Source organism: Polypterus senegalus, chromosome 2, assembly GCF_016835505.1.
Source record: "Polypterus senegalus isolate Bchr_013 chromosome 2, ASM1683550v1, whole genome shotgun sequence".
Taxonomy (NCBI): domain Eukaryota; kingdom Metazoa; phylum Chordata; class Cladistia; order Polypteriformes; family Polypteridae; genus Polypterus; species Polypterus senegalus.
The window spans coordinates 275214895-275227620 of NC_053155.1; the positions used below are offsets into that span (position 1 = coordinate 275214895).

Consider the following 12726-nt stretch of genomic DNA (forward strand, 5'->3'; position numbering starts at 1 on the left):
TCTATTATTCAGCAGTACTTCACATACATACAATTATTGTCCTCATGAATACTAATTTTGGATTCAATTTCTATTAAAATTTCGATTTAAAATCATATTTATTTTTTCAGTTGGTAGCCTATGAATTTCTTTAAAGTTTTGGGGAGATCCGTGAACTTGAAGTTTAACTCGATAAAGGAAAAACAAAGTCAGCTTTACTGCACCCATTTATTACGTACGGAACATGAAAACGGAAAGCATCCGGCGAGATGAGGGACCTGCATCGGACTGGACAGCCGGCCAAACAGGCAGACGGACAAACTTCACTTAATCATATCGGAATATTTAGGGGAAAAACGGTGAGACATCGGGAAAAATGAATCAGAGGAATCATGAAAACGTGTACAGGAGGACGGGGGTAAACTTTCAGATGACTTCGGGAAATTGAAGTTAAAGAAGAGAATTGCAGTTACACGTGCAATAAAGGTCACATTATCTATCTATCTATCTATCTATCTATCTATCTATCTATCTATCTATCTATCTATCTATCTATCTATCTATCTATGTGTGTAATTGCACTTGCTTGCAAGTCATAATGGATCTTATACAACATCAAATACTGTAGAATACTAAATAGTATGTAGATCCCTTTTATTGCGTCACTACGTTCTCTACAATTTAAACTCTTGCTCTTTGTATAGAGAACGTCTTATTATATTATGATAAAGTAAGTGCCATCATGTGAGTCACGTATACCCCCAACCTCTCTTCGTTTTCTTTACGGCAAAGTTTAACTCCAAGATTTGCCGGCAGTACAATTCTGTAGACACTTCACAAGGACAAGCTGCTACCTCAAAGCTAAACAAGTCACCGCGCCGGCAGGGAGATTATATGGTAGAAGACCACAGCAGTTAAATAACCGGTGAGACTCCACAAACAGGAGCGCAGACTGAGGCATGGAGACAATGTTTAACATCAAACTTAGTAACCTGGGAGATCCGTCACAATCCAGACGGGAAACATCACACTGCCAAGCAGGCTTTCTCTTTTATTTTAAAGTAGGAGAACTGCCCTAGTTACTATTTTACAAGACGTGTTTAGCATAGTTCAGCTTATTTTTATAGCATGTTTTCTTTTTAATCATTGCTCATTTCTATTAAAATTAGATTGAGGTTTTTAGTATACCACACGTTCCCGATAAGAGGATTCTTTGTTTAATCTGCTAATAACTGCATTTCCTCAAAAGAGCTTTACAATTATTTCCCTCTCTCTCTCTCTTTCTGTCGTATTATCTTTGAAAGTAGTGTATGGAAAATAATCGATGTTCTTTTAGTATAATACAAGAAAAGGGGAGTGGCAGTGGAATTATTCCCTTTCGAGGCTGGAAATTCCACCGATTAACAAAATCAACCCTGATGACGCGCACAAAAACCTCTGGAAATAGAACGGGAAGTGAACAGTTAGTGAAGCTCTAATTAAATATTTGTGTTATGCCTCCTCCTTTAGCGAGCGTCTTTTTTTTTTTTTTACTGCGCTTTGCAGTCAGCCTGGCCTCAACCTTTTTATAAATGTCATTTTCTAGAGTTACTGAAGAATTACATGATGATTACCACTCAGAGAGTATCTATCTATCTATCTATCTATCTGTCTTACAGTAGTCTTCATATATTTTCTGTCTGTCTTTCTCTCTATCCCTCTGTGTAATCGCATTTCTTTGCTAGTCATAAAGGAGATTCTACAACACAAATTATGACAAAATCCCAAAGAGAACTGTACGTCCATCCCAGATGGGTCCCTGGCCTGCCTTTTCACACTGTGCTTTATTTTTTCCTCATCACAGATTACAAGTAAATCTTTGTACAAGTCCATCTCCCTTTTTTTTGTTGTTTCTTATACCAATACTTACTCCAAGGTTCAGTAAACGCAATACTACACTTACACAAACCCAACTTATTCATCATTTTTATTGTTTTAGTATGCCACTTCTTTGCTTCATATGAAGGGAAGAAAAATGGGAACAATGGTATTACACAAAAAAAAGTTGCTATTGCCTTTTATGGTTTACAAAACCCTCCAAGGCATATAAGTTAAATAAAGAGTCTGTACATAAATATTTGCTAGAAACCTATTATTTCCACAAACACAGAAGGATTCTACAGAATAACAATCTTACAACACTATATCAAGTGCATTTTTTTTTTATAACATTTCAAATATACAAACCTCTCTTTTGCGATTTTTGATGCTTAATTACAATATTATGTACAGAAATGTTAATCACAGTTAAGTGACTTGAATAGTTCAAAATCTGGCAGTATATTTCCTTTGGTATAAAACCTTGGTTGAAATGAACACTCATATTACTTAAGTGCACCGTTTCTTCGATAAATAGTGTTCCAAGAGCCAAAGCAATTTCCAATCCTGTATTCAGTCCAAATGAATGTTTCAAGTCGGTTCAGACTTGATGTAATACTCTTCACTTGTCATAAGATAACCTGTATTACCCCCATGGGTAACAGCACCGATCAAGTAAATTGTTTTAAAGTAATGTTATTTAAGAGCAGCTGGAAGTAAATGTTATTTACAGAACTTAACCTACACCGATTGACTTCATATGACTGAGGGGCGCGGGGCGAGTGGTGAGGGGGACTCGTCGGGGTGGTGACTGCAGATAAGGTACATACAGTAGCGTTCACAACACTGCGACCAATGCAGTTACCTTTCCTACTTTCTTCAGAGAACTTGGAAAAAGTGATATCTTACGTCCAAAATAGGCATCCACCTTCAATAAATCCTGACACGTTTCTTTCAACACACAGGTACTATATTTAATTTTGTAAAAATGACCAAATGAACGTGAATATATATATATATATCTATATATATATTTATAATAAATTATTAGGTAGTATTGAGTAAAGATTGAAAACCATTTTCCATATTTTTAAACTTTTAGTCAGCAGCTTGGTAACACCAGGTATGCACAGAATAAGCTGGGCCTGTACGTTGCTTTTCTTCCTCTCTCTCTGTCTTCCATTTTGGTCTTGTTCATTATTGGTTGTGTCCGGCCGAGCTCAGCACACTTCTTTTCCAGTGCTGTTGGATGGAAGGATGTTGAGTTGTGTGAGCTGAGCCGAGTGCTCCTTTGCTTTAAGTCTCAGGGCGGCTATACTGGAGGCCCTGCGGTCGGCCGCTGCCGAGGTTGGGTCAGATAAGCTGCTGGCTTGGACGGTGCTCTCTGCGGCTGGTGTTGGCTGTCTCAGCAAAGCTGCAGCTGTGGAAGCACTAGTCAAGGGGGCCATGGTGGAAAACAGTCTGGAAGTTCAAAGACAAAGAATTTGAGTCGTGCCAAACATACCTAGAAAAGAAGACACAGAATGCATGTCCTTCCCCTCCTCATCAGCCTTGTTTCCAAGTCAAGTGACATTTTAGTTCAGTAGAAATTGCCATTAATGCCCTTACAACATCTTACTTGGCGGAGGAAATCAAACGGATTTTCTTTGCTGCATGTTCAAAACTAAAAGCAGTGCCTGAAATAGGATGTATGTTTTTAACGCCAAATATATTCTTTTGTCATATATTGAAACTGCATAACTACATTGGTCATAAAAGGGCTACGGCCCCAGAAGCACATTCCTGTAATAAACTTTAAAATATGGCTGACTAAAAATCCCTTCACATCGCTCTTTATAAACAGAATCAGGTATCTCCAAAATTTCACAATAAGCATCACTTCCTGTCATTTTAAAAGTGCATACCGAAGGGACTTGAATCAGAACCAACCACAGCACCTCCAAGGCAAAGGAAAGGCCAGCACATTTCAAAATGGGTGAGATGGGATTTTCATTCTGACTTTGTTTCACTCTGAAACAAGTTGCTGTAAGTTGTGAACATGTGCAAATAAACACATTTGAATTCAACCATCCCAGTTGGATCCAGTAAGCTAAACTGGCAGACCTGTATTCATAAGGATAATCCAAAGAAATGAGAGTGATTGTCTTCAGATTTCTCAAAGTGCTTTCAGATATTCTGAAACTTACCCCCATTAATACAGCGGTAAATAAGAACAAGGGAATATTCTTTTAGAGTTGAGAATCTGCATAAAGTGATGTGCATTCTGCTTACAATGTAATCAGCAGCAGTTGCTCTGCTTTGTGTTTTAAATGAGCAGCCCCACATTCATAAATAATAAATCATGTTATTTATATAGTGCCTTTCCCATGCTGAAGGTGCTTAGTGGGGAAAGGCCTTCTGTTAAGGAATGTCAGCTCCTTTCACCACATACAGTCACTTTGAGTGAATTCTACTGGCATTTCAATAAACTGAAACATATAGCATATTATTACGGGATTGCAATCAAAAAAAGTACTCTTTTCTTTTCAAAAGTAAAATTAAATTACTACACAGCAGATGCTAGGACTCAACTACAAAAAAAAAATCATTCATCTGATAGGAATTAATTTGTAGTTAATCATTTTCCATATACAAATAATATAACATCCAAAATATGAACATATTCCAAATCTAACATGAGTGTGCATTACAAAATAATACACTTTGGTATTTTCTGCAGCAAGACTGTTAATTTCTAAAGTGTGCAATAAGAATGAAAAAAATCTCCCTGCAATATCTATCTATCTATCATATAGTGCCTTACATATCTATCTATCTATCTATCTATCTATCTATCTATCTATCTATAATCACATCTTATCTATTATATTGTACTGTTTATATACTGTACACACACACACACACACACACAGTATATAAAGACCCATTAAGTCTTAACTGCAGAGCACTTTAACAAGTTTTTCTTTTCTTTTCTTTCTTAATGCTGATATGTTCGCCACAAATGACACTCCGATCATCGTATTAGCGGGGCCGTTAAATTCCTTTTGTGATCACATCATGCCAAAGACCCTCCGTCACCCCCAAATGTTAAACGATTGTGAATGATTACCTGCCAAAAGTCGGGCTGATGAATGCCGGGTGTCTGAACATGGCTGCCCCCAGAAAGGTACTGAGGCCTAGTGGGGCGCCACCAGGCGGTAAAGAAGACGTCCCCGGTGCTGGAGGAAGGCCCGGAAAGGTGGCGGCAGCAGCGGCGGCGGCGGCAGCGGTCCATGCCGACTCCAGGGTGTGATGGTGAGGGGGGAAGGGGCTGCTGTCCAGGTAGGGGCTTAGAGGGTGGGCTGTGGCCAAAGGTCCGGGGAAAGGCAGTCCTGGTGGGTGAGTTTGTACTCCGGCCTTTTCTCGTTTTCTCCATTTGGCTCTGCGGTTCTGAAACCATACCTAGAAAATCAAGAAGAATATATACATATCCATAAAACACTGAGCTTGTCCTTTAGTTTTCGTTTTTTGAGATTGATTTTTTCTTCGAATTTTTAAAAATTCATATATTTTATTAAAAAAAAAACTTCTAGAGTATTAATGACTAAAGCAAACACCGAAAATTAATTATACAAATTTAATTCGTAAAAATAATTAAATTGCATTTAATCGATTATTTCTTTACTTCTGCAACATTTAATAATATATGACACATTATAAGCATTTGATATCAATCAGGTTTTGTTTTTTATAGTGCCCTTCACCATAAACTCTACGACATTTCACACATTTTTACACTCTTTGCGCTGTGTAATATTTTGCAGTCACTTTATAATTATTATTGCGCAATACTCAAAACGAACTAAAGTTGGCTGAGACCATTGTTGTAAAGAATATTCCTAACACTATCGAATATAAACTGCATTGGGCGGAAATGTTCACCTTTAAATATTCCGATGATGTCGACATTTAACGGAATTTTTAAAATACAGAAACGTTATGCAAATGCAAATACATTGGTAAAAATGCAACTTGTATTTTTACATTATTTAATTTTATACTAAATATAATACAAATGCTGGCCTAACGTCATAAAGTAACATCCCTGACACACATCAGCCCGGAGGTCGTTGTGTGCCGCTGCCCCGGTGTGAAGCTGTGCGGAGTCTCCGTTAGTCGGGCCGTCGCTTCAGCTCTCCCCGCAGCCGCCATTCGGACGCGACGCAGTTCAAGACGTCAAGGATGGAGGCTGCGCTTCGAGTTCAAGTGTGAAGGCCTGGACGAAGGTCGGCCAGCAAGTGTCCAGGTGAAAGCCAAATTAGCGACGGAATTATTAGCATTACAAACGGAAATCAAGCGTCTGGATCTGCCACGATGCCGAGAACATTTGTAGCCATGATTGAATATCGTTAAAGGAAACAGGGCACCACAAGAGCCGCCTTTTGTTAGAACTTTCACAATTATATTATAGGAAATATTAAAAATAATAATAGCAACAGTTGATGATATAGAAAATGAGATTGAGGAAGGAGGTTACTAAACAAAAAGATTAAATCGCAAGCAGATTTTTGTTATGATTAACAATGCAGCTCCTGTCAAATCACTTAGTCCCCACACGACCATCTAAATTGATTTTTTTTATTTAAATGGAAGAAATGTAAACATAACTTCACCTTAATGAAACAACAATACTGCGAAAAGTCAATGAGAATTATTAGTTCTTAAAACCTCCACCTCACAAATACCCGTTATCCGAAATCTCCTAATTAAAATTCGAAGTAGTCTACCTAAACAGAGAATGGCAGGATAATTAGCCAGCATGTTCACCACAAAAGACGGGGAACGCGGGCCCGAAAAGCCCCTAATAATAATTAAAACTCTTTAAATTAAATTCTCGTCTAACGGGTATTCCTGACTGAGAAAAGTTATTTAACTTTCCCACGACTTTCGCAGTATTCGGCAGCTACAATATATACGGATCGGCTGTCACATCGTAGCTGTTTGACAAATGAACAATGTGTCAACAGAGGGGGGGTGAGTGGCGATGGGTTGGGAGGGGGGTGCTTCGCTATCTTAATGCGAGAAGCTGTTGTGTATTAAATGAGCCATATGGAATTTATTAGGCTTTATCGCAGCTCGATTGTAACTGTAAAGTGATTTGCTTTTACTTCAGCTCCAAATTGACATCTGTTTTATGTTGGCAATCAGGGCATCTCAGTGTTTGTTGTCTCTTTGGATATGGGGCTTGGGCTGAAAAATGCTAGCCACACTCCAAGGAAGGGAGGGTGGGCAGGGAAGGGTGGGGGACTGGGATTTGGGGAAGGCGATGGAGTTTATTTATGTCTTACTTATTTCAGCAGGCAAACCTAACCACCTAAATGACATTCTGCTCACTCCTTAGACAGAGAGAGTGCGAAAGAGGGTGGCATCGGATCAATGCGTCTCTCCTGCAATCAGAAAAGGCGAAATCAGCTGGCATTAGCCGGCTCCCCTCTCTCTAGCACAGGCAACGGGAAATCAAATAGCATTTCAGCTCCAAATAGCACTGTTTACTCTTGCATTAAGTGTGCTTTTATGAATCACAATCGTTCACTTAATCACTTCTTAAAATGCCTGTTTTGCGTCTAATAGAGGTCGAAGGGCGGAAATCGGGGTTTGCCAGAGAAACGAGTCCTCGTTAAAGTTAAGAATTAACTTTTAGCCGAGTGCCTACCGTTGATTGGGTTTCGGGGTTACGAGGACTTCGATTTCCTTGTTATTGCGGCACCTTGCACGGCCATCGGGTATCTCATTTCCTTCCTGTCGCTTTGATTAAGGAACGTCACTCCAGTTTGCAATATTCGCTGTTAGCACATTACAGTGATTATGAATTGATATCCTGGTGCCATTGGCCTGCATTGCGTAGTGCCCTGCAGTTACTGGGGCCCACCCGTTTTCTTCGCAGGTGGACGCTTTAGACAGGTAATCACCGGGGAGTGTGGCCCATGATCGCGTGAGGTGAGTTAACTGAACACACTGAGCAGAAGCTCCAAAAAAACAAAACAACTTTATTAAGAGAGGATTCTACTTTGTGACGTTTAACTGTTAATTACACAATATTTCGTTATTACGTTTCTAGTCTGTTGATGGTCAACTAAACAGACTTTAATGCAAAAGAATAAAAAAGGAAGAAAACTCGCTGATACTCACTTGTACGCGGGCTTCTGTTAAATCTAGCCGCATTGCCAGCTCTTCTCTAAAAAAGAATATAACAAAAACAAAAGAAATTTTAGCCTTATTCTCATATATAGCTTTGTAGCTGAAGATTTTATTTAAAAAAAAAAACACGAAGCCAAATGCATAAGTAATACAAAACCACACATACCGCAGTAGGATTCAAATCATACCTCTAATTTAAAAAGTAGTAATTGTGATCTTGACATGCTGTTTAAACTGCACAAAGTATATCTAAACCACTGATGTTCAAAAAGGCGATTTCTTGAAATATCTAAACGACAAAGGAAAACAGCCAACGAGATGTAACACGCGTCGCCACTAATTTATGAGATTAAACGGCAGTTTGCACGAACTCATAATTAGCACAGGATCGCACTTTCTCGCACGCGGCTTCTCGGCAGCGGTACACGCGTTGTTCAGAACATTTTTGGTTGCTTACATTTTCTGTGGTCTGACGGTATTTCTTTTCCCATGCATGTTGAAAATAACAGAAATGCAACTTCAACCTGTCAGGTAATGGAAAGACACGTGTACTCCGAAAAGATTATTAAAATATATTGTAGTCTTTGACTGCAATGACGACAAAAGTAACATGGAACAACCTTACGTTTACTAATTTTAATTTCATGTTCAACCAAGTCTGAGATGCTCCAACGCAATCCATTTTCCTTTATTATTCTTGTCAGTAAAGATAAAAATTAAATTTAAACGAAACAATGTTTGTTTCGGACAAACTGAGTATGTTTTACGGTCTTGCGTGCATTATGCTCGTCTGTGTATAGATGGGAAAAAACTGAAGACTTGGGTAGGTACTTAGGCATAAACCGCATTTTATTTCTTCGATAAAATAATTTCTTATCAGGCAAATAAGATTTCAGTGTAGGCCTAAACTTGATTAATGCCTGCTGGAACGAAATTTGCCGGAGGAAAACAATTAATCGAATGAACGAGAATCTCCTAAATAAGAAAACAAAACATTTATTTCTAATAGTGCTTTGCCCCAGCCCATGATAGTAATTGTAAACGATATCAAGTCAGGAACTGGTTGTACTTTTTATAATTATTTATGACTAGAATTTTGATAAACTCATTTAATAATAAAATCGTCCACTCGGAGCAAATTAAAACGAACAAGCATGGGAGCCTTATCGAGTTATCTGTCTGTCTGTCATCTGGGTTGACAGCACTTTGTTCAGCAAAACAAGGAAGCATCGTCTAAGACGGAACTTGCGTTTTTATTTTCGATTTAATATAATGGGAACGTGACAGAAGAATCGAGCAGCTTAATTTTAAGCGATACTATAAAAAATAAGACACGCAGCGATTTCTGTAACACCCACTGTATCCCGTGAAGCGCTCCACACCGAAGGGCCGCGCCTAACGGGATCAACCGAAACTTCATCCATAAGAAACACCGAGCGCCTCTCATCAGTTAATCCCGCGTGTTTAGGCCCACCGTGCTCCGGTCTACCTGGTAAAGACGTCCGGGTAGTGCGTTTTCTGAAAAGCTCTTTCTAGCTCTTCCAGCTGGTAACTAGTAAAGGTAGTCCTGTATCTTCTCTGCTTTCTCTTTAGCATCCCTTCCTCGGAGTCGCTTCCTGCAGACAAACACACGCTGTCTTCCCCGTCCTTCACGTCCCCGTCATTTTGAATGGACTCTTCTCCTTTGGGCGAAAGGTCCACTTCCCCGCATACTTCCTCTTTCAATGCCTCTTCTTCAAACTTTAACGATTCCACCTCCATCCTGTCCTCCGGTACGCACTCGGGACTTTTGTCGCCCATGTTTTGTGTGAACGGGGCATTTTCTCGATAGGATTTACTGCGACTGATGCTGACCTGTGGTGCCTGAATGATTTTCAGGTTTTCGCAGGTTTGCTCCAGGGTTCTGTCCCTGTCCCCTTTTTCTCCGAGATCATTAAATCCTCTGCTGGAGTCCAAATATTTCCCCCCCTGTCCATAAAGTCGGCGTAGTTTCGGAGGCAGATGAATGTCTGTGTCAAAGGACAAGCTGTCTTTGGGTGAACCTGCAAATGAAAGAAAAGGCATTACAGACGTCAACATGTGGATCATCTCGGTGACCGAGGGGTAAAGTGAATGCGCTCCATAAAGCAAAGCACATCAGACTCATATCTTTATATATGACAGAAAGAGCAACATTTTAGATATACAAGAATTCTCTAACAATTAAACATACATACATATCTATCTCAGACACTTGTAGGATGCCCAGATACTGGCAGTCAAAATTCGAAATATTCTGCAGAGCACAAGTGGTAAGTATTATTACAGGCCTCTGACAAACTATTCATGGAACTTTAAACCCGTTCCTTTTGGCCACACCTGATTCCAATAGTAATTTAATAAAATACGCTATTTAAAGTGTTACATAGATAGATAGATAGATAGATAGATAGATAGTAACGTCCATGTGCCGTTATAAAACAAACAGCAGACTTTTTTTTTACTGATTTTGTTTTACTACATTTGATCTCGACATACTCGCTGTGCCCAGTGGTACCTGTAACTGTTTTCTTTGGTGATACCGTTATAATGAACTCTAAAATAAATGTGTTCTGAAGTAATTTAAGCAGTGCTTCCCATCAGATCGCACTAAACCCGTCGACCCCGTCCCCCCAACGCTCATCTGAGCCCCTCATTTCGGTCGCGCTGTGACAGCCCCTCACGCTTCTTACCTTCGGTGTTCTTCTCCTGCTCTGCTCTGGTGGGCAGTGACTGCAAACTTTGCGCTCCTATCAATCTCATTTTACAAGGACTCCTCCTGCCCAGAATACTATCTATACAGTACGACGAAAGCAAAGTTGGAGATTTACTTTTACATTCTGTTCTTTCTGAGATTTCATCCTGGAACTGATTGCTCATTTTTCAAATTTCAGGACGGTCTAGCGGAGTCCTTCACACTGGGGGGGTTTCGATATTCCTCCAGGTCTACTGCAGTTCCTCTAAAGCAGGACACTAATGACATATGCAGCGAGCAGCAATAGCGGAGCTCCTGATTCTCCCTCATCCACGTGTTCGTACCCTTCTGATTGGCTCTCACCAAAGTAAAGGGATCTTTATTTTACTTTGCTATTAACGCTTCACTTGCAGGAGAAAGCAAAGCGCGGAGCGGAGTTTCTAGGAACGAACTGTGCGCTCAAGACGCTGAAATACTTTCGAAGACTAGAAATAAAAGTTTTGTATTGAACGGGAGCGGGTGCATAATATCCAGCACTCGGAAGACAACTTATTAAACCTATTATTAAAAACGAACTTTTATTAATACTGACGAACGGCGCGAACTGTATTAGCGGCGTTGCCAAATAAGCAAGGGCATGAGAGGAAATCAGTTCGGCACTCCTCGGTGATTTATTAAGGTGTTCATTAACCGTTAAAACAACGCGCCGTTTAATTGAGAAAATGTGACAATAATAAGTTAAGTCGTGTTAATTTGATCCGGTTTGAATCAGACCGAATCAAAAGAAATTGTTGAAAAACAATGAATAACGCATTGTGAGAGGTAGCAGCTTACCGATTTTTTGTGCCATCGAATACAAGAACGAAGCGGAGATTTCTAAACCCATTCACAAATCTAAACGTGAGTAGACAGATGTAACAAGTGCTTAGCGGCAGGAATACGTTAGAAAAGCCTTGCATTTTCTCCCTGAACTCCATCCCATATTTTTCATATTTCTTTGAGGTATATAATACAGAGGAAGAGATCAAGTTGTAAAGGAATATTAAAGCTGTTCAAAATATCTTATTCATTGTCTTTGATGTTTGTTACATGATGATAATGATCTTGACAGTCGCATACTTATCCGTGTAAATATTTAGAGAAAAGAAAATCAAATTATTGGCACAAGCGAATCTATGATCAAGGAGGATAAAGTAGTGCGTTAAAAGTCAAATAGAAAAATTTAAAAAACAAAACAAAAAAATGTTTAAATAACGAAAACATTAGTTTCCATATTTGCTGTCAGTTGTAAACAGAACACATTTTTAAGAATGTCACTAAAGCACAATGGCATAAACGCAGCGATAATAAAAGTAAAAAATGTATCGTTTCGGTTACAGTTTTTAAGTATCAATTTAAATATTCGAGCATCCGATTTTAACATTTTCAGATTTTTTTTATGTTCACAAAGAATTCCTTTTGCAATGCGGATGTACATTTAGGAAGTGAAAATATTCACAGGAATAAATGATAAAACAATCGAAGTAATAAACAATAAACGCCTTTTCGTGGCTTCAGGCGTTCACAATCACGTTTCAAGTAAGTAAGAACACAATTGTCAATTAAATTTTTAAAACGCAAAATGACTTGAACCACTTTGGAAAGCCTAGTCCAGCAATTTCAGGCGCACAGTTGTGATTCACTTAAGGTTAATATCGACGCAGTAATGACACATTTATGAGTTTTGTCTCTGAGAGAGCTCGACTGATTTTTTTTTTTTTGGTAATAATCCAGAAGTGAGTATGAAGACAGATTGAGAATGTAATTTTAAATGAAAGTCTATTTAACCTGCTGAGAATGGCACGACCCCATCCACATCTCAGATCCATCAGTGCTAAAAGGATCATTTTCAAAATTCAATCCCAAAACTTCAACAAGCTACAATTTACTCTTTCTCTATTTATATACCAGCCCAGTTATATTGCCAGCTCTGCCAAGCATGAAAGTAATGATAATAATAA

The 12726-nt window shown here is 39.0% G+C and overlaps 1 protein-coding gene across 1 annotated transcript; it reads right to left on the reverse strand.

Moving 5' to 3' along the window:
• Positions 1-2173: 2173 nt before the first annotated feature.
• arxa (aristaless related homeobox a) lies at positions 2174-11060 on the reverse strand. Its single transcript, XM_039745607.1, has 5 exons — positions 10725-11060; positions 9503-10055; positions 8005-8050; positions 4946-5277; positions 2174-3297 (listed from the first exon to the last, which is right to left on the reverse strand). The coding sequence occupies exons 1-5, from the start codon at positions 10909-10911 to the stop codon at positions 3057-3059; spliced, it is 1359 nt and encodes a 452-aa protein (XP_039601541.1). The 5' UTR covers positions 10912-11060; the 3' UTR covers positions 2174-3056.
• Between the last annotated feature and the right edge of the window lie 1666 nt (positions 11061-12726).

Coding starts and splice junctions, on each gene's coding strand:
- arxa (XM_039745607.1), bottom strand. CDS start 10,911: ATGAGCAATCAGTTCCAGGATGAAATCTCAGAAAGAACAGAATGTAAA. Junction 10,056..10,724: donor GCAGGAGAAGAACACCGAAG/GTAAGAAGCGTG, acceptor TTTCATTTGCAG/GTTCACCCAAAGACAGCTTG. Junction 3,298..4,945: donor ATCAGCCCGACTTTTGGCAG/GTAATCATTCAC, acceptor TTGAACTTCCAG/ACTGTTTTCCACCATGGCCC.